This window comes from Pantherophis guttatus, chromosome 8, assembly GCF_059756535.1.
Source record: "Pantherophis guttatus breed Tessera chromosome 8, ASM5975653v1, whole genome shotgun sequence".
Taxonomy (NCBI): domain Eukaryota; kingdom Metazoa; phylum Chordata; class Lepidosauria; order Squamata; family Colubridae; genus Pantherophis; species Pantherophis guttatus.
This window is the reverse complement of record NC_142070.1, coordinates 57,831,688-57,856,550: the sequence shown is the minus strand read 5'-3', so window position 1 is coordinate 57,856,550 and position 24,863 is coordinate 57,831,688. Positions and strand designations below refer to the sequence as shown.

General features: G+C 41.6%; 1 protein-coding gene across 10 annotated transcripts in view; it reads right to left on the bottom strand.

Annotated features, from left to right (window-relative positions):
- Positions 1-24,423, bottom strand: part of CC2D2A (coiled-coil and C2 domain containing 2A) — a 285,150-nt gene extending 260,727 nt beyond the window's left edge. For 2 of the 10 annotated variants that reach the window (XM_034408876.3, XM_087875257.1), the window contains exons 1-4: positions 23,934-24,423; positions 19,310-19,380; positions 15,286-15,391; positions 953-1,029 (exon numbers count right to left, since the gene is read on the bottom strand). In XM_034408876.3, the coding sequence (XP_034264767.2) occupies positions 953-1,029; positions 15,286-15,355 (147 nt within the window). In that variant the 5' untranslated portion in view covers positions 15,356-15,391; positions 19,310-19,380; positions 23,934-24,423. Of the gene's footprint in view, positions 1-952; positions 1,030-1,772; positions 1,820-15,285; positions 15,392-19,309; positions 19,381-21,422; positions 21,562-23,933 lie in introns of those variants that run through there. The other 8 variants (XM_034408877.3, XM_087875254.1, XM_060690890.2 and 5 more) reach the window with 7 other exon arrangements.
- Between the last annotated feature and the right edge of the window lie 440 nt (positions 24,424-24,863).

The following is a 24,863-nucleotide window of genomic DNA, read 5'->3' as shown; positions in this document are numbered from 1 at the left end:
TGAATTATGGTTTTCTCTATAATAAAGCACAAGAATTATGAAGGAGTACATTAGAAATACTCCAGAAAGGAAAAGCTGTTAGTAAAGCCTTTAATGAAGGAATTAGGATTTCAGAAAATAGATCTGAACTTTAATACATATTTCAGTGATCCATCCCATGTAACAGCAGTGATCAGGAAATTTTAGCTTGGTTCAATTCTCAATTTCAACTCCCATGAAATCTTTCTTTGCTACCATAGAGCGGTAAAAAGGATTACTCTGGGACCAGCTGTCAGGCAAAAATCCAGAAATTGAATTTTCCAACTCCACAGAACCCATTCCAACCACCTTAGAATCCTATTCAGTTGCTAGGAATTCATCTGTCACCCTCCGCCTCTATATTGCTTGCTTGCTTGCTTGGGCTGCCATTGTAACAGGGGGAGGGGGGAGGTGTCTGGATATTTGGAAAGGAGGAAGCGAGCTGGTGGAGAGGTCTTGTAACAGGGAGTGAATTGGAGAAAGTTTTTCTCAGCGCTTTCTCTGCAGCTGGAAGGCATGCTGTTAACAAGTCAAGGTCAACAATCCTGGCATACCAGAAGGATGGAGCCATCTGAAGCTGCACCCCACATGGCACCTTGGGGGGATGTGAATTGGATAATCCTGACTGGACCCTTGGGGGAAGGGTTTTGGGGATACTTTCTATATGTGATTTTCGCGCCTATTGTCTCAGACCTTGCTTTTCTTTGGTTGCATTCAGTTCATACTCAGTAAAAGTACTTTTCTCTATGAAAATGGAGTCGGGGTTTTTCTTTGAGTTGTGTGCTACAGATTATTTTTCTTCTTCCTTTAAAATTACACATAGCTATACTTCTGCTTATCTATTGCATCCCAAATATACCAACAATCCCCAATGTAATCTCTCCAAAGAATCAGGTGTTAGGCATTGGTGGGAATGGGATTTCTGATGTCTTACTCGTGCAGCCTTCAGTTTCTCTCTCATGCGTTCTCGCACAGAAGACTCTGCAAACTGTGTCCCCGAGATAGATGGAACTGGAAGCAAACAGAGAGAGAGAATTATACAATGACAACAATAAGCTCTTTTAAAGTTGAATTTCGTTGATGGTGTCTTCAAGGAAATGTCCACACCATTTTCTTGAAAACAATATAGTAAAGTTTTTAGCTACTGTATCTCTTTCTTTCAAAGATTTATTTAGTCTTTTATACAACTCTGATAGTCATACAGTCAAGTACTAACATGGCAATTTTTTATTTATTCATGGGAGAGTTACACAAATTCATGTGTCATTACAGAGGGTTGCAGGAGGTAGAAAATTCCTGAGTTACAGATTTATTTGTATATTGTTTAAAGATCTTTCAACTAGTTCCATAGTCGAGCCTTTCCAGAATGCTAGATTATGGCCTATCTTTAAAGCACACTGCATAACAGAGATGACACTAAGCCTTTCTTACAGAATTAAAAGCATTAAATTTTAGAACAGCTTTGGCTAGAGAGAAATTATGATAGCCACAACTAAGAAAGCTTGCTGAAGACAACAGAATTAATACAAAGATGTTCTATCCTGGATAAGGGGAGGAAGAACCCAAACAGTCTTTATATCAAAGTTTGTAGACTGAGAGGCATCATGGTTGAATGAGGGTCCTTAAGTAAACTACCATCTTGTAGCACGGGGGAACTACCTCAGGACTGAAAAAGAGCTGATGTGGTTCCCATCTTCAAAAAGAGGGGGGAAACAGATCCAGAAACTACAGAACAATCAGCCTGACATCAATACCTGGGAAGATCCTGGAAAAGATAATCAAGCAACATAACTGCAAACACCTAGAAGCAAACAAAATTATAAATAGAAGCAAACATGCCTTAGCCAAAAACAGATCATGCCAAACAAATCTTATTTCATTCTTTGACAAAGTGACTAAATTAGTGGATCAGCACAATACTGTGGACATACTGTATTTTTCGGAGTATAAGACACACCTTTTTCCCCCCAAAAAAGAGGGTGGAAATCTGGGTGTGTCTTATACTCTGAATGTAGCCCCGCTCAGCTTTTCAAACAGAGGTTTCAGAGGCTGAAAAAAGCATCAGAAAAGAAGCCCCCAAACAGAGCTTCAGAAAAGAAGCCCCCAAACAAAGCTTCAGGAAAAAAGTCCCCAAAAAGAGCTTCAGAAAAGAAGCCCCCAAACAGAGCTTCAGAAAAGAAGCCCCCAAACAGCACTTCAGAGGCTTTTTTTCTGAAGCTCTGTTTCAGAGGCTTTCAGAGGCAGAAAAAAAAGCAAAAAAAAAAGCAAGGCACAGCTCACAACCAAGGAACCTGTTGCTAAAATTCACCTCTGGGAACAGCTGACTGGGGGCATTCCGGAAGGCCAATCCACCTGCCAATCAGATTTTTTCTTATTTTCTTCCCCAAAAACTAAGGTGCGTCTTATACTCCGAAAAATATGGTAATATACTTGGATTTCAGTAAGACATTTGACAATGAAGTCCACAAACTACTTCTTCGTAAGCTAGAAAAATGTGGAATAGACAGCACTACCACCAGATGGATTTGTAACTGGCTAACAAACCATACTCAACATGTAATCCTAATGGAATTATATTAACATGGAGGGAGGTGGGCAATGGGGTACCCCAGGGTTCCATTTTAGGCCCAGTTCTCTTCAATATCTTCATAAGTGATTTTAGATGAGGGAACAGAAGGGGAACTCATCAAATTTGCAGATAACACCCTGGCAGCAGGGCCGGATTTAGATTGAAAGAGGCCCTAGGCTATTCCACTTATGAGGCCCTTTCACCAGTGGTGGGATTCAATTTTTTAACAACAGGTTCTGTGGGCGTGGCTTAGTTGGAGGTGTGGCTTGGCAATCATGTGACTGGGTGGGCGTGGCTAGCTGGTCACATGACTGTATAGGCGTGGGTAGCTCGTCATGTGACCGGGTGGGCGTGGCTATGTGCATAGACTTTTTTCAGAGGGCTGAAAAAAGTCATTTCTGACTGGGCCTCACACTTATGACCATCCTCACATTTATGCCCGTGCAGCTTTCTTAACAACCATGTCACTCATTTCACAACTGCTTTTCTTCACCATGGTGACAAGAGAGGGCAAAAACGTAAAATGTGAGGACAGTCGTAAGTTCGAGGACTGGTCAAAAGTGCGAAGACCAGTCAAAAATAACTTTTTCAGCCCTCTGAGTAGTCCATATGCACAAAAGGACTACCCAGAGGGCTGAAAAAAGTCATTTCTGACTGGGCCTCGCACTTTTGATCGGTCCTCACACTTATGACCATCCTCACATTTATGCCCGTGCAGCTTTCTTAACAACCGTCACTCATTTCACAACTGCTTCTCTTCATCATGGTGACAAGATAGGGCAAAAATGTAAAATGTGAGGACAGTCGTAAGTTCGAGGACTGATCAAAAGTGCGAGGACCAGTCAGAAATAACTTTTTCAGCCCTCTGAGTAGTCCATATGCATAAAAGGATACAGCAATAGAGAGGGATGAAGGAAGGGAAAGGAAATTAGAGTAGGAGAGAGAGGGAGGAAGAGAGGAGGAGAAGGAGAAAGGAAGAGGAAGTAGGGAGGAGAAGAAGAGGGGGAGGAAGAGAAAGTAAGAAGGAAAGAAAAGAGAGGTGGTAGGTTTGAGGAGAAAGATTGCTGTACAATAAAAAAGATGAAAGGGAAGAAAGCCAACCCCAAACAAATATAAAGATATTAAGATAAAGAATGAATTGTTAAACTTTAAAGAATAAAAGAGAACAAATATGAATAAATAACAATAATTAGAAACACACATACAAACATACAATGTATTTTCTTTGAACAGAGTATTTGGCCGGTTCACAAATTTAAACAATGTTTAGTCATTTCAATTAAATTTATAATTTCTATATTTCCTTTTTGCCATATTTATTCCTCATCTATTTTTGTAAAAAACCAATATTACCCTCATCTCTAATCTTAATCAAATTCAATTTTCCCTTCTATTCTATATTATACCCCTTCCCATTGTCATCTATTTTTATATCCATCCTCACATTGGTTAATTATGTAATATTGCAGTTGTTTAATATGAATTCAACATTTTAATATAAATTAATTAGTTATATAACTACCTTTTTTATATATTAATCAATATGAACATGAATATTCCAATTATTTCCATGCAATCCAATTTCTTACAAATCAATTAATTATATTTACCAATAATAATAAACCAAATAATTTCCCCCATATATTCCTCCAAACCACAACTTAACCATTTCTGCTTTCAACACAATATACAATTAATAGTATCTCAATTATTACAATTCCCTAGTTAAATAAAGCTTTTTTTCTTTTGTGTTTTAAAATCTCCTCTTTTTCCCTAAATTTCCTGTTGTTTGCACCTACCTTTTTTGGTGAGGAAAAAGAAATCTGCCTGCCTAATTTTGCAACGTGCAAAGCCAACAGCCTGCTTTACTTTCTCTTTCGTTTTTCAGTATAGCTGGGGGGGGGGAAATCAGCACTCTTTGCAAGGCCTATGCTGAAGGCGTGGAAGCTGCTTTCTCCATCCTGCTCTCTTGCGGCTGGAGCCAGTGGGGAACCACATGGCAGCCCACGTGGATCCCAGGCAGCGGAACTCAGGCTAGGGAAGGGGTGGGCAATTGTGGCTCTTTTACAACCTGTGGCCTTCAACCAAGCTGTCTCAGGAATTCTGGAAGTTGAAGTCCACAAAAGAGCCACAATTGCCCACCCCTGGCTACGGTAGGCTGGCGCCGCGTGGATGGGAGGCGAGGGGCGGGCGAGCCAGCAATTTAACAAAGGGCTCGGCCGAACCCCCTAGAACCCCCAGAATCCCACCACTGTGTAGGCCCCTCTTGATCTTGAGGCCCTAGGCTGAAGCCTAGTTAGCCTATAGGAAAATCCGGCCCTGGCTGGCAGGAATAGCCAATACCTCCGAAGATAGGCTCAAGATCCAAATGGATCTCGACAGATTTGAACACTGGGTAATATCTAATAAAATGAAATTCAGTGTAGACAAAAAGTAAAATTTTATATTTAGGCAACAAAAAACATTTGTACATGTACAGACTAGGGAAAATTTGGCTCAATACCAGTAACTGTGAGAGGGATCTTGGTGTGATAATGGACAGTCACTTAAATATGAGGTAGCAGTATGTGGCAGCAGCCAAAAAAGCCAATGCAATCCTAGGCTGCATAAATAGAGGGATAGACTCAAGATCAAGTGAAGTATTAGTACCGTTTTACAAAGCCTTAGTTAGACCACACTTGCAATACTGCATCTAACTTCAGTCACCACAATATAAAAAAGATGTTGAAATTGGAAAGAGTGCAGAAAAGAGCAATAGGGATGATTAGGGGCTGGGGACTAAAATTTATGAAGAATGGTTGCAGAAATTGGTTCTAGGTTGCTTCTCTCCTTGGTTAATTTCCATCCATTGTTCTTGTCTTGCCTTTTGGTGCTTTGGAAAATAGTTTGACCCCCTCGTCTTTGTAGGAGCACCTCAAATATTGGAATACTGCTATCATGTCTTCCCTAGTTATTTTCATTAAACTAGACATACCCAATTCCTGTAACTGTTCTTCATATATTTTAGCCTCCAGCCCTCTAATCATTCTTGTTGCTCTTCTCTAAACTTTTTCCAGTCTCAACATCATTTTTATATTGTGATGACCAGAACTGGATGCAGTATTCCAAATGTATGCAAGTAGAATTAAGTGTGCTGGGAAGTATCATTAAGGGTACATCTCCGCTACTTCTTGAGAAAATGAAGGAGATAATCTATTTATATATACTTTCTCATAAAATGTATATCTATTTTACTTTCTTAAATATTTTTTAGAAAGGAGACAGAACTGAAAAGCTTCCATAACCAATTGACTAATATTTAAAAATGAAACATATAAGAATCTCATACTGTGATCTTATGTGATTCCCAGTTCTTTTGGGTTGTTGATTCCAAGAAAGTTGCAACTGTCTGTTTCAGCAAGATTGGGACTAGTAAAGAAAGATATTGTACTTTTCTGTAATGCAGTAATGGGGAACATAAAGCCCCCTGCTTCAAACATCCCTTGCTACCAAACAATTCTGTCCTCTTGCAAACACTTTCTGTCCTTCTCTAGCAGTCTCATCCAAAGAAAAGGGGTGACCAAAATAATGAATGATAGTCAGACCTTCAGCTCTGCCCCACTATTCCTTCTTCAGGTTCAGGCACACCTAACTTCTGCAGGAAGAGCAAGGCTAGATAGTTAGAACAACAGACCAGTTGGGCAGAGCATATATTGGATTCAATAACTAACTAGAATTTCTGTGTGATTTATACATACCCTTGGTGATTACATTCAAATTACATTCATAAATAGATGTACAGGTAATCCTCAATTTACAACCACAGTTGGGACAAGAATTGCCATAACTGGGATCCTGAATTTGTTGTTAAGTAAGCAGTTGTTAAGTGAGTCACACCTGAATTATGACCTTGTTTGTCATGGTTGTTAAGCGAATCATTGCATTTATTAAGTGAAACGTGGTCATTAAGCAAATCTGGTTTTCCCCACTGAGCTTACTTATTTAAAGTGGCTAGAATGGTCACAAATGGCAATCACATGAGCCTGGGATGCTGTAAACATCATAAATACATGGCAGTTGCCAAGTGTCTGAAATTTGATCATGTGACCGTGGGGATCATGGGAATACTGTGACAGTTATAAGTGTGAGGACTGCTCATTAGCCACTCATTTCAGTGCCACTGAAACTGAATGGTCACTAAATGAACAGTTGTAAGTTGAGGACTACCTGTAATTTGCTTGGAAGTTTTTCAGAGACTGGGTAGATAGAATTCTGGACTATTCTGACTTAACCTTCGCCAATAGGATAAGTCTTGAACTGAATTTTAAACTCTCTGATATACATATATCTGGTTCCATAACTTGGATTCTCCAAGAAAACACCATTTATAGATCAACTAGTTCTATCATCTAACATGTAACTGTCATATAATGCCACTGTCAACTTCGAACTCAACCTGGCCGCAGCCATCTCTCTGTTCCTCAGTTGCCACTCGAGGGGAAGGAGGTTGGAATGCATTACTAGACACAACAAAGAGTTTTCTCATGATAGCTGAAGTCATCTCCACTGGCAACAGATAAGGTTGGGAAAGGAGTGCCTGAAAAGCCTGCCAATTAACTCAATTGGCCAACGTGATCTGTGACATGGGGGATGAGGTTATTTCCTAGTTTGAGACTGCAGGAAAGATTTAGATTTGGTTTTCCATTGAAGCTGTGCCAATATGACATACTCATTAAAGAAGACCTTTGAGAAGAAGCCAAGTCTCAGGGTTCCAATTTGCTTCAGTTCATTACTTGGAGCTTTGACAGCCATTTTGCTTGGGAATTTCTCTGTACCAACTCAGGTTAAGAAGCGTGAGCTAATCCGGGTCCCCATTGAAGGAGGTCCTCCTCGATGGGATCAAGCCCCCATTCCAGCAGCCTGAGCAGCTAGCCCTCTGCCGGTCCCCTCGGCACAATCAAGCTGGGGACTGCAGCGAAGCCCGCTGAGGCATCGTAGAGGGGCAAGCCTGCCTGGTCACCCGCATCACCAGCTGGGATGGCAGGTGCCCCCCTCCGGCTGGGCCTACCACCCTGGGCACAGCTGGGTCCAAGCACAGTGGGCCCCTGCTGGAGTGTCACCGCAGCCCCGAGCCTGCCCCTCCGCCTCCCCGCCCAGCTCCCCCACTATCAATTAAGGCGCCTTCGATGGGGACCTGCATAAGCTTGCATTCTTTCTGAACCAGGTGTGGGCTCACAACGACGACCATGGTCCTGATTACCCTACCAACCAAGCCATGGTCTGAGAGGTAACTGCAAACCTAGAAGGAGAAATGGCTGAATGGGTGACCCAGCTCCATGACGATTCACCTGAGCTGGGAAACATTGACACCTTTCTAAAGGAGTTGAGGACTAGATTCGAAGATGAGTCCCAAGCCCAGCAAGCCGAAGCAGAGATCCACAAAATCAGGCAGAAAGGTCACCCTGCCAAAGAGTACGTCAAGGAGGTTAGAAGAGTTGCTGGAAAGCTGTGCATTGGCTGGAATGACTCCTACTCTACTTCTTTAAGGCCTAGACCCAGAGCTGCTTCACACATATGTCTGTTGAGGGGTCCACAATTCCATCCATGGGACTTCCGCTGGCTCCGTGAGCTTTGAAAGACGTTCTTTTGAGAGCGTCTGCTCCCTGGCTCCGTTAAAGCCCCAGAACAGCCGACAAACGCTGTCTGGAGGCTTGAAATTCTCCCCCCGGGCAAAGGGGAGAGAGAAGAGCAGGCAGGTGGAGGTAGAACCCCCCCGAACGCCCTAGGAAAAATCCTGGGGCGCGAAGGGCGCGCGTTCCCTAAAAGCCTGTCAAGCCGCTCCAGACCAGGGACGTCTCCGCTAATTAGCTAATTAGCGGAATTAGAAGCCGCGACCAATCTTGCTGAATGGAAATGAGGGAATTAACATCTTGAACTAACAGCAGGCGGAACGAGCAAGGGGAAATCAGACTGCAAGTATTTTTTACCTAACTCCAATGCCTAGAGCCTCCTTCGGAAGTAATCACTTAGTACTTTGCAACAATATGGCAATTGAAGCTTGAAAGGGCGGGGGAAACGGAAAGTTACAGGAAAAGTTTCGTTTTGCTGGCAGCCCTTCGCTTGGGGAAAAAAAAAAAAGCTTTTGTGCTGACAGGAGGAGGATTTTAAACGTTAATTAACATTGGGAAATCTTTTGAGGAACTCTTCTTTTTGACTCTGAGTAAATATAAAGACTAATTTCAAACTGGAAATGGCCTCAAAGTCTGTAAAAACTGTTCCTACTAAAGGAACTGGGAGTGCTGGTAGCTCCCCAGCTCATACTCCTAGATCACAAGTTTCTGCTCCTCCAGCGGATCCACAGACTTTAACGTTGGAAATGTTGCAACAAGCTCTCCAAATCACACAAAATAAAATTGTTGATGTGATTGATGAAAAAATTAAGGAAACTAATGAAAAAATTAAGGAAACTAATGAAAAGATACAGGCTGTGTCAGATGAGATTGCAATTCGCAATCAGGGGATTAGGGATGATATATTAATGGCATTTAAGTGTCTGGCAAGCAATATTGAGATGGTGGATGACAGAGTTGAGAAAATTAAACAATCTTCTGAAATTTTGGATAGCAAAATAGGAGAAGCTCAAAACAGAATTCAAAGGGCTGAAGACGATGTAATAATGGTACAATACAGAGATATGGAATTTGCTTTAAGATTTAGAGGGGTGAAGGAGAATAAACAAGAGAATTTGAGAGAAATGATGTCTGAGGCATTGGCACCGCTGGTGGGGGAGTCCAAAAATGATCTGGGCTGGCAGATGGACAAGCTGTACCGTGTTAACTCCTGGATTGCTAGACAGAAACATCTACCAAGAGACATTGTGATATATTTTACTACAAGGAGAGTACGCAACGAAATTTTACAGGCTACTTTTAAAAACAAGCTTCGGGTGGAAGGCCAGGAAGTAATGACAATGAAAGAAATCCCCCCTAAGATCTTGAGAGCTAGAAGGGAGTATGCCTTTCTGGTGGATGAACTGAGAAAACGTCAGATACAGTACAGATGGGAGGTGCCAACTGGACTAGTGGTGACTTATTCAGGAGAGAGATATCGGCTTAACACAATTTGGAAAGCAAGAGATTTTCATACTAATGTATTAAAGGCTGGCACACCCAAATCAACTAAATCACCAGAAGGCAAAAGAAAGAAAGAAGTAATGGAAGCTGAGACAGAAGAGCTCTTGACAGTAGTTCAGGGGGGAGCTTTGGCTGATCAAGAAGAAATACAAATTCAAATGGCTACTCAAGAGTTGGCGCTGATTGATTTCTCGCAGGAACCAAAGGATCAAAGACAGACCAGATCGGTGACAGCTAGACTCAAGGAAGAATTAAGACAGCAACAATCCCAGATGGCAACTCAAGAAATGATTCAAGATACTACTAGAACAGGAGCAGTGGGGGGAGCAAGACCTAAAACTCAAATGAGATCAGAGCATCAGGACTTGCTTCAGAAGCTCCAAAGGCCCAGAGATGGGAACTAGATTTTTGACTTGGAACGTTAATGGCTTGAATTCTCCACAGAAAAGAAGAAAAATATTTCACTATCTTAAGCAATTTAAGAATGAAGTAATTTGTTTACAAGAGACTCATATAAGAATACAAGATCAAAAGTATCTGATTAATGCAAGACTTGGTACATCTTACGTAGCAGCAGCACCAGAAAAGAAAAATGGTATAGTTATATATTTGAAAAGAGACTTAGTTGCTAAATTAATTGAAGCAGACGATCAAGGCAGATTTTTAGCGATAGAACTTTTAGTAAAAGGAGAAAAAATACTTGTAATCGGAGTTTATGCCCCGAATCAACAACAAGAAAACTTTTATAATTTACTACATTCAAAATTGACACACTGGGCATATAAAACTTGTATCCTGTTGGGCGACTGGAATGGTGTTTTGGATGTTAAAAAAGACAAGATGGGACCTAAACAACATGTGTCAACAAGAGCAAAATTGCCCAAAGCGTTTTGGGAAATGATGGATGACTGGGAGTTGAGAGATATCTGGCGTGAAAGAAACCTGGAAGAAAAAGATTTTACTTTTTTTTCAGATAGACATCAATCCTTTTCAAGGATTGATTTTATATTAATTACTAGCGATCTTTTATCCAGGGTGAAAAATACGAAGATTTGCTCAAGAACATTGACAGACCATAGTCCAGTTTGGCTGGAATTGGAGTATGAGAAAGGGCCTAGGAGGTCCTGGAGGTTAAATGATAATTTGTTTAGGTATGAAGAAAATGTAAAAGAGTGTAAAAAATTTATGAAAGAATTTTTTGTTATGAATATGCAAAAGGGCACATCGATGGAAATGGTATGGGATGCAAGTAAGGCATATATGCGAGGAATTTTGATATATTTGAATAATAAATATAGAAAGAAACAGGGGACAAAAAGAAAAGAATTAGAAGATGAGATTAGTAAACAGGAACGGGCTTTAGTAGCTAATCCAACAGATAAGAAAATTAAAGAGGCAATCAATTTATTGAAAGGTCAATTTAATATGTTAATAGCAGATCAAGTGGCAACTAATTTAAGATATGCAAAACATAATACTTTTTACAATGCCAATAAACCAGGCAGGTGGTTAGCATATTTGTTAAGGAAAAAGCAAAAATCAAGGACAATAGAGAGAATAAAATATAAGGGTAAAGAGGTTTATGAGCAACAATTGATTAAAAAATCTTTTTTAGAGTTTTATTCGAGGTTGTATACTGGTGATAAAATTAAAGATATAGATATAGATAGATATTTGCAGAAAGAGAATATTTATACAATTTCAAATGAGCAGAGGGATAGTTTAAATCAATCAATAACTTCTGAGGAAATTGCGTTAGCAATTAAGCAGTTGAAAGTGGGTAAAGCTCCTGGGACGGACGGTTTGACGGCTATTTACTATAAAACCTTACAGGAGGAAATGATAGAACCGCTGAAAGAATTATTTAACAATATACAACAGGGAGGAGAGGTACCTCCAATTTGGAAGACAGCATTTATTTCGTTGATACCAAAAGAAGGGCATGACGATACAGATCCTAAAAATTATAGGCCAATTTCATTATTAAATACAGACTATAAGATATTTGCAAAAATTTTGGCAAATAGATTAATGACAGTCATGCAGCAAATGATTCGCCATGATCAAACTGGTTTTATAAATGGTAGACAAATGAAGGGTAATGTAAGGCAAATTGTTAACTTATTAGAGTATTTGGGAAGGAACAACCAGGTCCCCGCAGTGCTTGTGTTCTTGGATGCTGAGAAAGCCTTTGATAGATTGAATTGGCAATTTTTACTTAAACTAATAGAAAGGATGCAATTTGGAGAACAATTTGTACAATCTATTAAGGCAATATATCAAAAACAAACAGCGCAAATAATAGTTAATGGTGGTTTAACAGATGTTTTTAATATAGAAAAAGGAACAAGGCAAGGCTGTCCCTTGTCCCCGTTATTGTTCATTTTGACGCTGGAAATTTTATTAAACAAGATACGCGAGATGAATACAATTAAGGGAATTAAAATTAGACAGCATGAATACAAGGTACGAGCATTTGCGGATGACCTGGTTGTTACCTTAACCCAACCGGTACAATCGATTACAGCCTTGATGGATATAACCTGCTTATACGGACAAGTATCTGGTTTTAAAATAAATGCAGCTAAAACAAAAATAATAGCTAAAAATATGGTTAGGAGCCAAAAAGAAGAGATAGAAAGGTTAACAGGATTTGAAGTAGTTAAGAAGGTTAAATATCTGGGGGTCTATATTATGACTGCAAATACGAAATTATATCAGTATAACTATGAACCATTATGGCACAAAATACAGAAAGAGTTGGACAACTGGAAAAAACTACAACTGTCTTTGCTGGGAAGGATAGCTGCTGTAAAAATGAATATTTTACCAAAATTTCTATTTCTTTTTCAAATGATACCAATACTTAAAAAAGATGAGAATTTGAAGGAATGGCAGAAGGGCATAAATAAGTTTGTGTGGGCAGGGAAGAAACCACGAGTCAAACAAAAGATATTGCAAGATACTAGAGAAAGAGGTGGTCTTAAGATGCCCAATTTAAGATTGTATTATGAAGCTGCTGCCCTCTCAGCAATCACAGATTGGATAAACTTAACGGAGGAAAAGATATTGAATATTGAAGGATATGGTTTGGTTTATGGCTGGCATGCTTACTTAGTGTATGATAAGAAAGTAGATAAGACTTTTAAAAGTCATATATTAAGAAATGCTCTATTGCGTGTCTGGAAAAAGTATAAATATAAACTAAATGATAGGTTACCAATATGGACAGTACCCAGACACGCGATAGAGAAGATAAATTTAGAGCAAAAGCAAGATAAGATTACATATAAGGAACTCCTTTATAAGGAAGGAGTCAGACTACAGTTAAAATCCATGGAACAATTAAAAGAAGAAGGGACTATTAAGACTTGGTTTCAATATGGACAGCTGCTGGCCAGATGGAGAGAAGATCAAAAAATTGGTATTTTGCAGCAGGATGAGAATTTGATAAAGCAAATAAGAGATGAAGGTCAAATGCACATAAAAAGGTTGTACAATGCATTATTGGAAATAGATTCAGAAACAGACTTAGTCAAGGGTTGTATGATAAAATGGGCACAAAATGTAGGTGAACCAATAATGATGGAAACATGGGAAAAGATATGGGTTAGAAATGTAAGATTTACACAAGCACAAAATTTAAGGGAGAATTTTTACAAAATGTTTTATAGATGGCATTTAGACCCAAAAAAACTAGCTTGTATGTATCCAAATTTACAACCCAAGTGTTGGCGATGTGAGTGTGAAGATGCTACATATTTTCATATATGGTGGACATGTAAAAAGATTAAGGCTTTTTGGATAAAAATATGGTGGATTATTCAAAATATTTTGAAGCACAATTCCATCCATGAGTGGTACTGAATGGTGGTGGCCATGGATCTCAAACTCAACCAGCACAAGAAACACGGGCCCATAGAGAGAAAATCAAAGAGCCAATCCTAAAAACACTAATTCGGCCGACAGTCTAACACCCGCCAGAGCTGAAGAGCCACCGAGGAGGATGTCAGATCAGCCCATTAAATGCTTCCACTGTGGCCAGCAAAGCCACCGGTTGGCTGAATGCCTGGCTCCATCTCCCCAACTAAAGGGAGAGACCCCGGAATCAGCCAAGCCAAGGAAGCCGCCACACAAGACGATGGAAAAAGGGAAGTTCGCCCATCAAGCCATTGAGATCTCCCCTCCTCCAGACAGGGAAGAAGGAACTCCGGCCCAGGGGTTCACGCTTTATGACAGTGATGATAAAGGAGAGGACGACCCACTGGTAAGTGAAGCCATCCATCAAGTCGAAACTAGCAGTGCCAAAGGAGCACAGGGGGAGGTGGAAGCCATTATAGATACGGGCTGCACCCACTGTCTGATCAGCCTGCCCAGAGTCCTAAAGTTAGGGATCAGGATGAAAACCATGATCCGACCCATAAGATTCGAGCAAATTGACATATTATTGATAAGGGGGAGCCCCTGCCACCTTCCTTACTGAGCCTGCGAGGTTAAAAATGGGATGCCACTGGGAGCTCATCCGCTATATAGTGGCGCTATAGTTTCTTGAAAGCAACCTGGTGCCATTCAAAGTATGGACAGATCACAAAAACCTGGAGGTGCTTAGGCCCCCGTGGAAACTCTCCCCAAAGCAAGTCCGATGGGCGCAATACTTCAACTGATTCAATATTACCCTAAATTACATCCCTGGGGGGAAAAACCTTCTAGCCAACGCCTTATCACGAAAACCACAGTACAACAGCACACAGTACAACAGCAAACAAGCATGGTTCATGCTCTCCCCCCTCCCAACCAGCCTCCAACCAGCCATGCAAGCCACTACCAGAAACTAAAATCAAACTGCCAGCTAACCGTTCCTGGTACAGGAACAACAAAGAGCTGCTAACCGTCAGAGACAGACTAGTCTGGAAAGGCTCTTAGCTGTACATCCCCGACAACTTGCACCTCCAAACGAGCCACAATTCCAAGCAGGCAGGGCACTTTGGCTACTTAAAGACCTTGCACCTCACAAGAAGACAATTTTGGTAGCCAAAAATGAAACGAGACATTGAGGACTATGACAAGAGCTGTGCTGCCTGTGCAGCTATGAAAAAAAGACCAGGGAAATCCCCAGGCTTGCTCCAACAGGTGGTGGACCCCTCCTGGCCGTGGGAAGAGATTGTCATGAATTTTATAGTAGAGCTCCCTGACAGCGGAAATATGGTCATTTGGATTGTGATAGACCTGTTCTCAAAACAAGCCCACTTCATAGCCTGCTCAAGCCTCCCCTCAGCCCATAAACTGACTAAACTATTCATAAAGCACATCTATAGGATGTATGGCGTTCCTTGCAGAATCTTTTCTGACAGGGGAGTCTAGTTCATGGCTTAAGTTCTGGAGGGAGTTTATAAAGTCCATTGGGTCCTCACAGGGGCTTAGTTCGGCATTTCATCTGAGCACTAACGGGGCTGTGGAATATGCAAACACTATGATTGAACAATATTTAAGATGCTATGTGAACTATCAACAGACCAATTGGGCACAATTGCTATCTTTTGCTGAAATGGCATACAATAATGTGGTGCACAACAGCACTGGTCTTACCCCGTCCAAAGTCCAAAGGCATGGAATTCGTCCCCATGCCTGAGCTCCCTAGAGAACCACCCTCCTCCATGTCTTTAGCTGAATGGATGGAGTCCCTGGAAAAACCCTGGAAAAACATGAAGCAAGTCCTTCAAGAAGTGGAAAAGACCCATAAAGTGCAAGCCGATAAACATCGGGCCTCCCAAAAGCCTTTCCAAATAGGAAGCAAGGTTTACCTGTCTACAAAATACTTGAGGTTAAAACTCCCCTGCAAGAAGTTAGGACCAAAGTTCATAAGGCCTTTCCCAATAGTGAAAGTGATTAACCCTATTACAGTGCAGCTAAAACTCCCCCGCCTGCTAGGAAAAGTGCATCCAATCCTTCACAGCAGTTTATTAAAGCTGGCGGTAGGCTCCAGTAGACCGGACATCCCCAAAACTGATTGAAGTGCAAGGGGAAACACATTATGAAGTAAGGAGAATCTTAAGATTCTAGACTGTACAAGGGGAGGTTGCAATATTTAGTACAGTGGAAGGGATACCCACTCTCTACCCAAGCTACGTGGGTAAAGAGCTGGGATATAAAAGCAGACAGATTGATCAAGCAGTTCCATGACAAATATCCTCAAAAGCCAAAGGGACCTCCACGGGGAGGGAGAGGTGGTTGATTGAACGTTAATTGACCTCCATTTGGTTTTCTTTTCTTTAAGCTTGTAATCCATATGGTATCTTCTGTAATGTCTTTCAACTGGATTGTTAATTCCATCACCCATGTTAGGGTAACATCAAATTCTAGTTCCAACAGTATATTCAGTATCTTCAGTTACCATCTGCCCCCATCAATAATAAATGTTTTCGTATATAAAAAACCACCCGAGTGACTTTATATTTATATTCCACATAGTGTCTTCTGTAATGTCTTCCATCTAGATTATTAATTCCAACCACCGTATTAGGGTAACAACCAGATCTTCTGCATGCCCTAGTCCCATAGTTCTCTTGCCTTATAGCTCAGCATAAACATAATCCATTTGTCAAAGAGTCCAAAATAGAAAGTTCCAATCCACTCAATTAAAGGCCATCTTCCACATCCCAAAAGCACAGCACTGCAGAGATCTGTCACTCTCCTCAAAATAGTAAAAACCAATACTTTGCCTCAGCTATATTTTCATGTTTTTAATCATCTCTTAAGTAACTGGCATTACACTCTTATTTAGTCTATTTTTTTTTTATTTTTGTAGGACCTGCTTCTTCTTTTCTTAACTTTTTGTGGCTTAGATCTCCATCCTGGTTGCCTTTCTAGGAGTTGTATATCAACTGATTGATTTCCATGCTGGTCTGTAACTTGATAAGTCATCACATTAGAATCCAAAGCCGCCTCTCTTGTATTTATAGGTAATCCAACTATAACCTCTGAAGGAGAATCCATAAGCGGCTCGTCCACAAAAGCCTCTGTAACTTGTTGTTTTTCCATTACCTCCACCTCCATCTGCTTAGCCTGGGTTTCAATCTCTTGTTGATTTTGCTTTTCTTTATTCCCCTCATGTATTATACATGGAGATGTTGAATCCATTTTAAGAACCTTATAATAAAATTCTTCCGCTTTTTCAACAGTATTTAGTTGATATCTTTCTCCTTGATATCTCAATATTATTCCAACTGGAGCATCCCACCTAAATGGGATGTTTTGTTTCTTTAGCTCAGTCACCAAAAAACCAAAATCCTTTCTATCTTTTAACATCTTGGGCGGCAGCTCTTTAAATATCCAGATCTTCCTTCCATACATTTCAAGAGTGGAGTTAAAAGACTTTTGTACAATATCATTTCTTATTCCTTTATCGGTAAAGTAAATCACCACATCTCTAGGCAACTGCCTTTGCTTTGACACCCAAGAATTTGCTCTGTAGGCCTTATCAATCTTACAGGATACCTCTTCAGGACTAACCTTTAAAATCCCAGCCAGAACTTCAGCAGACATCTTTCTCAAATCTTCTCTTTTATCTTCCTGTATTCCCCTAATTCTGACCGCAAATTCCATAAATCTGAATTGCATCATTATAACTTCATTTTCAATCCTTTGTTTTATATTATCTGCGTTGTAAGTCTTATAGTCAGCTTCCTTTATTTTTGACTCTACTTCTGAGCTATTTTCTTGAATCATTGTTAAATTATTTTCAATTCTTTGTATTATATTATCCAAATTATGAATCTTATCATCAACTTCCTTCATATTAGACTCTATTTCTGAATTAAACTTTTCATCCATCTTTATCATTGCTTCTAAGAAAGTTATCATATGTTGCTTGAATTTATCATACTTTTGTTGAACCAACTCTTTAATTTCCTGTCTAAATTTTTCAAGGTTCTGGTTCACAATCTCATCATGTCTTGCCATCTCCTCCAATACAAATTGTGTTAGATCTTTAAAGCCATTCCTCTGCATCTGCAAACTCAAAACTTGTTCATGTGGTTTATAAATGGGGGAGCCCCCCCCCCCACAGCTTGGTTGTCTGGCTTTGTGAGTTTTAACGCCATCCTGCCACACAAGCAGATTTTTTTCTCCTTTTTTTCCCCTTTAAAGAAAAAAACTTCTCTCCAAACAAATATCAAGTCTCTGAGAAGGAAGAAGCATGAAATAAGAATTTTTCTCTTCACTTCTAGCCAGTGCTGTTATCTCAGTTACTTTGTAACATATTAAACTAGTCAAACGGAAGGACTTTCACTTTCAGCTCTTCTCAAGCCTCAGCCAGTCGCCATTTTAAACTTTCTTTTTCCCCCCCTTCCACTCTTCTTTACTTTTAAAGTCAGTTTTAGGGTTGTTAGAAGTACTTGCAGTTTAGGGTCCCAGATCCGGATTTCATCCTACTTATTCAGAAAGTCTGTAAGTTTTCTTTAGTTGGTCTGGTCCCGTCGCCTGGCTCTGCAAAGCGCAGAGTTCTCCCGAAGCCCGGAGCAGCGGCGAGGAAAATAGGGAGCCTCATCCTGCTTCCTTCCCAGAGGTAAAAAAGAACTCTGGGGACTTCGCAGAGGGCTCTACCTGCCCTCGCCGGCTCTGTCTCACGTTTCCTTACGGAAACGGAGTTTTTCGAGCCGCCTTTCAGCTGTAAAGGCGGCTCTTTACGGGCGATGGGGCTGGCGGTCTCAAAGGACCGTCTGGCAGCGACGGAATATTTGGTTTTCTTTACTTTTTCAGGATCTTCTCACAAATTAAGAGGGAAGATCCGACTGTCAACCCTGAAGCAAACCTGGCTGAGGCCATATTTACAGCTTCAGGGTTGCCACTGGATAGGAGGGGGGAGGAAAATAGATAGCTGAAGGGTTTGTAGCCAAAACAGAAAGTTTTCCTGTGGGAAACAAGGAGGTTTCAACAGGTGGCTGGAAGGAGGAGGAGTAGAATAACCAAACAACCGGCCAGCCCCTCTATTGGACAATGTGACAATGACTTGGGGGAAGGAGGGAACTTTTAACTGAATGAAAAACGTGGGAATTTTCAGAGTCAATTTTCACCAGTTGTGCCAATATGATGTATCCAATAAATTGTTGTTTGAGGAATCTATCTGTCTCGGAGTTCTACTTTCTATTGGTGCATTACTTGGAACGCTGACAGTAAAAACTAATTAAATCCTCACATTTCTAGACCTCAACATGGCAGACTTTAGATTCAGCAGACAAAAATCCATTCACCGTTAAGGCATCATGGCACCATTTTCTATGCATATAAATTTGGGCAACACTGACACCATTTCCCCCACTAATCTGATAATTTATGAATTGACCCCTGCCTTCATTTCTGAGGTATACTTATTTAAGTATACTTTTGATATACTTTTCAGTATATCAAAGGACAAAAAATTAAAAATATATTGTCTATTGAGAAAATGCAAGAAAATGCTCAAGTTTCTTCTATTAGCCAATGTTCCCTTATTTAAGCCACAAAGTAAACTTCACAGTATGTACTCAGTTTGCAGTGTTCTGTTTTATTGATTTTGACAAATCCATTCTTGGATGTCAACCAATGTGCCAGCCCAGCTGATAGATGCACTTACTGCAGGGTGACAAAGTACTGCTCATTCTGAGGAAGGGTCAGTCTTCCACAGCTTTTTCTGCTTTCTAGACCCTGGAAGACAGAATGACAAGAAGGCGATCATTAAGATTTTTTAAAGAGTCCCATTAGGAAGCAAAATTTAACATTTCTGAGAATGTGTGTGAAATGCAGCTTGTTTCTGCAGACATTCCAAACACTTTCTCAGACATATCAATAATACAAAGGACTTATCTGTTTTTCCACACGTTCTTCACGTATCTCATGTGAAGCCTTTGCTTGCTTTATTTTTCCCATATATGATTTTCTGCAAGGCATGGTCAAAAAAGTTAAGATTGTGACTGTGACACTGCAATTAAAGATCCATCTGAGTTTATGGTCTGTTGTATATATGACACCACACACAACAGCTGCACTGCTGCAGTCACCCTCTTGACTTTTATGAACAAAGCCTGAGGACATACCAGATCCCACATATATTGGTCACCATCAGTGACTAATGCTGATTTATAATAACTGATAATACCCGATTTTGAACGGTATTCAAAATTAAAATTAAAATACCCACAGTAAGACTAAAATCTAGAAAAAACCATAAAACCATAAAAAGATAAACATAAAATGCATCAAACAATCTTGAGTATCTTATTCCACATCATAAATCCTCTCAAAGCTATGGATTTCTTCCAGTAGGTGAATCTAGAATGTTGTTACCACCAAAACCAAGAGCCTCTGAAGCACAGATTTCAATCTGTGACTGCAATCAATGTTGCATGCTTCTGGACAAGAACCATTTAAATTAGGCTTTTATATATTTTAAATTTCATGTTCTTATGTTTGTACTTATACCCATGCATAAAATCTTACTAATGATGATTCTGACACAAATAAAGAAAGAAAGCACACTGAACAGGCATTGGGATTCATTAGCACCTCTTGGGCTGGATAGACCAATTCTCAATAGGGGAAGCAGTCTTGGGCCTGCCAAGCCACATATGTCTTCATTGCATCTAGAAGTTCATGGAAAGCCTATTGGGTTCCAACAACCAAGAGTTAATAGCCAGGTGCTGCATTCTGAACTGATGGAGGTTTCTGGAGGGTCTCCAAAGACATCCCAATGGAGAGCACATAGCCACAGTCTAGGTCGGGTGTTGGCAACCCGGAGCTGCATGTGGCTCTTTCATACCCCTGCTGTGGCTTCCTGTCAGCTGAACCCACCACTGGCTGGTCTCGCCCCTCGCCCTCCCCTCCCAGTCACTCCTCGCCTGGCCTGAGAAGGTAAGGGCAATGGTGGGGGATGGAGACTCGCTCCATATTCCAGAGTGGGAGCGAAGCACCCCTGTACTTGCCTTCTCTCGCAGGCACTTCTTCTAGCCCTTGTTGGTGTTGCACATACCTCGGTCACTCGGGGAGACATGCGACTTGCTCTCCACCCCGAGACACTGGCCCGGCTCAGCTGCGGCTCACACTCCACAGCGTAAGCGGGGATGCAGTCTCCCGCATTGTGAAGTGCACTAAATTTAACTGATGCACGAGGCATTGCAAGAGTGCAAATTTAATTTAGCCTGCCTGCTGCTCTTGCAGCGCCTTGCACAGCAGTTAAATTTAGCACACTTCACAATGGGGGAGATAACGTCCCCTCCTCCCCCCGGAGCCCATTATGACATGGAGCATTGGCTGCAGCCGGGCCGAACCAGTGTCTTGGGGCGGAGAGCAAGTTGCATGTCTCCCCAAGTGACCAAGGTGCATGCAGCACCAACAAGGACCAGAAGAAGCGCCACAAGAGAAGGCAAGTACAAAGGTGGTTCGCTCCTGCTCTGGAATACAGAGCAAGTCTCCATCCCCTGCTGTCGCCCTTTCCTTCTCAGGCCAGGTGAGGAGTGACTGGGAGGGAAGGGTGAGGGGCGGGGCCAGCCAGTGGTGGGTTCAGCCACAGGGAGCCACAGCAGGGAGATGAAAGAGCTTCATTTATCTGGGAACCTGAAATGACTCTTGATTTAAATCATATGGTAAAAGACAGAGACAGAGACAGAGATGAGAGAGGGAGAGGGAGAAAGAGAGAGGGAGAAAGTGACAGAGACAGAGAGAGAGAGACACACACACAGAGAGAGACATACCTGTTTTCCACAGAAAAAAAAAGCCACAAAACCTGGCTATGCGTAGCTGAGGGGGGGTGTCATGTGACTGGGTGGGAGTGAGTGACATCAAGTTGGCCATGCCCACCAAGGTTTTGTGGCTGCCGGTGTTTTCTTTTCTGTGGGAAACCAATCCAAATGACTCTTTCAGTGTTTAAGGTCTAGGTTCATACTGAAGATGTTTTAAAGCCACTACAGTATTGCAAGATGCATTTGCCTTCATTTGGCTCAAAATTATAACACAACCAAAATTGGGCAAAGGCATGGGTCACCATTTGCCCATGAAGGAATAAAGCGGATCTTAAGACTTCAGCTATTTACATGTTACATGGAGCAGAAGTTCCTGCACCACAAAGAATCTGAAGAGTAAACAATGTATCTTCTTGTGCCATTAGAAATGTATCTTTAATCAAACTATCCAAGTGAAATTGTGACTTAAAGAAAATAGAACTTTAACCAAGGAAAAATGTATTATTGAAGGAGTACCATTCCCAATACATATCAGAATAAGACAGCTCAACTGTAAGCGTCCATGTGAAGTCCTATTTTATGTGCTGTGTCATAGAACAGTAAGATGAAAAAGGAAGATGCACATCTGTAAGGTGCCGTCTCCACTTTGCTTCTAAAAACATCTATCTCAAAATATTAATCTTATAAAACAGAGAGTGTCTGAGCCTCAAACCCCAACAAAACTGTCCTCTTATGTGGGCAGGGTAAACCTCCAAATTTATGATATATTAATTTTCATTTCAAATTAATTTAATTATTTAATTGCAATATGATATTTTATTTTTTCCTTGGCCCTGTCTGCTTTTAGGAGTAGAACCTGGGCACTGCACCCACATTTGAAGATAGTGCTAAACCAGCAACTAGAATATATCATTGTTTCTCATTCACACAATGTGTGGTTAGATCATGATTTATTCTTAATTCAGAAGTTGATTTCTTAGATTGATTGAATTGATTAATTGATTGATTAAAAAAATTATTGACCATCCATCTTACCATAGAATAACTCTGGGTGGCTTATAGTTACAAATACAGTTAAAACATGAAAAGTTAAAATCAGACATTAAAATCAAGGACACATGGGGTGGAGTGGGAGGAAGATGGGATCTATTATTACTGTATCAACCACCTCCATTGCGCTATTCCCCCACTTGGGGTCCCAAGCCAACTGTCCCAAGAGGACCTTACTAAAAGATAGGAGGGGTGGGGGCAAACTCACATGGGGGGGAGATGTTCCAGAAGCAGGAGCAACAGCACAGAAAGCCCTCCTCCTGGACCCCGCCAGCCAGAATAATCAGGCTGATGGGACCCGCAGCATGCCTCCTCTGCTGGCAGGAATGGTACAGGCCAATCCCAGTGGGGTGAGACATTTAAGATTAGTCTCTAGTAGAAACTCAGTCATTGTGATTTGTAATTCATAAATCAATGCTTCTGATTTCTTTTATAAGAGATATTTCAGGGTTAGGGTTAGGATATTTCAGGATATTCAGGGCTGAGACATTAGCATGTGTCTCCTTAAAGCAGCTGTGTCCGTTTTCAGGAGTGGAAGTTCTGCACAATAGCTATGCAACCCTGGAAAGAACAGCTACTTTAACGAGTTGCACTAACATGTCACATACACATACACATACATACACATTCCATTGTCTGCATGGCGATGGGATAAGAGGGAAAACACCACTTCTAGGGTAGAACACCTAAAATCCACCTGGGACCTCCTCCACTGCTGCAAGTGGGTGAAGAGATACAGATGATGGCACAGGGATGTGTCCTCTTGTCAACAATTAAATAACAACTATTGCACTGCAGCAAGAATATGGATTTCCCCTATTTTGCTGCATTGAGTAATAATTCTAGTTTAAAGTTCAGGTTGTTTTAGTATATATTGTATTTAATATAATACTTTTATTGTATATTGTATTTATGGTGCATTTTAATATGCAGTTTCAAAATACTGTAATTATATACACCATAAACTGGGCCACTGCTAATTGGGGAGTTTAAAATGAATCAGTTCGATTCTGACTTGGAAGTTTAGCATCACAAGAGTACATACAAAGTACTTAACCGGGTCAGGGCAAATCCTGGGAGCTGTATTCCCACTTCGCTTAGCATTTACTTGGTTGGATTTTACAGCTCAGGGCGGTGTACACACTCTTTGCTCACTTTGCTATTCATTTTACAAGGCGAACCGAGAAACAGAAAAATCCTGGGTATCTTGTCGGAAGGCAGCGCGATGTTGGTTATTCAGCTTTGGAAAACGCGTCACCTTAGCCAGACCAGATGTTAACTCGGATTATTCCGAATTCGTTTTGGGTGGCCTCGGCCTGCCCATGAATGGATACGTTCAGACCTCTTCCGAAGCTGGTGGCGGCAATCGGAGGGCGTGCAGGCGGTGGAACTGCAGCCGCCGGGGGTTCCCATCGGCCCGCAAACCGGTCGCGCCTGCGAGACGCCCCATCCCCGCAAGTGCTAAGCACCCACCTTCTGCCGCCGCGCCAGAGCGCGAAGCCGGCTGGTTTAGAAGACGCACCGGACCTACATGAAGGGCTAGCAGCGGCCGGCCAAGTGGTAGCCCTTCCTTCTATTCGGCGCCCTCGCTCACTTACACCCGCCGCCGCGGCTGTCTCTGGGATACCGCTTGGGAAGCAGATGCATTCAGCCTGGGCAGGGTCGGACAGATTCTGCCTTGCTGCGGCTGCGCGCAAAGAGAGGCGGCGCTACTTGCAACATGGCGTCGGCTGGAGAAGGTGGGGACGGTAGCCTCCAGTTGGAGCGGTGGGAGGGCCCTGGAGAGCGCGTTCCTTGGGGCCTGTGGAAGTCGAAGGAGATCTCAGGGCTGTCCGTCCGCAGCTGTGGACGGCCCAATTCGGCCGGCCCTTCGCCTCTCCCTGAGGGACGCCTCTCGTCTGGAAGGAAGCCGAGCGCATTCGAAAGGGCGGGGAGGGGGTTGCACCGGGAAGCGCTCCTGCTTACGCGCCCCGGGCAGCGCTATGTAGAGGTCCGCCTCCCGCGACGGTCCCTGCCCTAGAATTTTTCCGCTGGCTTCTCCAAACAAGCGCCGAGATTTGAGCCTGCGAAGTATGGATCTCAGCCGTCCGACATTTTGGCTTCATTGAGTGAAAAATTGCCTTGGGTTGTTGTGGAATAAGGAATTAAAGAAACATCCCTTTAGGGCAGACAGAATAAGTTTATTTATTTATTGCAATAAAGGATCAGATCTTGGTATCGCTACCATAAAGAAAGGAGGTCTGACCTATGATTTTCAGCTCAAAGCATTTATACAGTTTCAAACAAAGTGTAGGAAGTTAGCACCCACCCCTCTCCTGGAAGAGTGAAATATTTTAGGAAATATGAAAAAGGCAGAATATTATATTTCCCTGGATGAGAAATATGAGAAGCATATTTTACAGA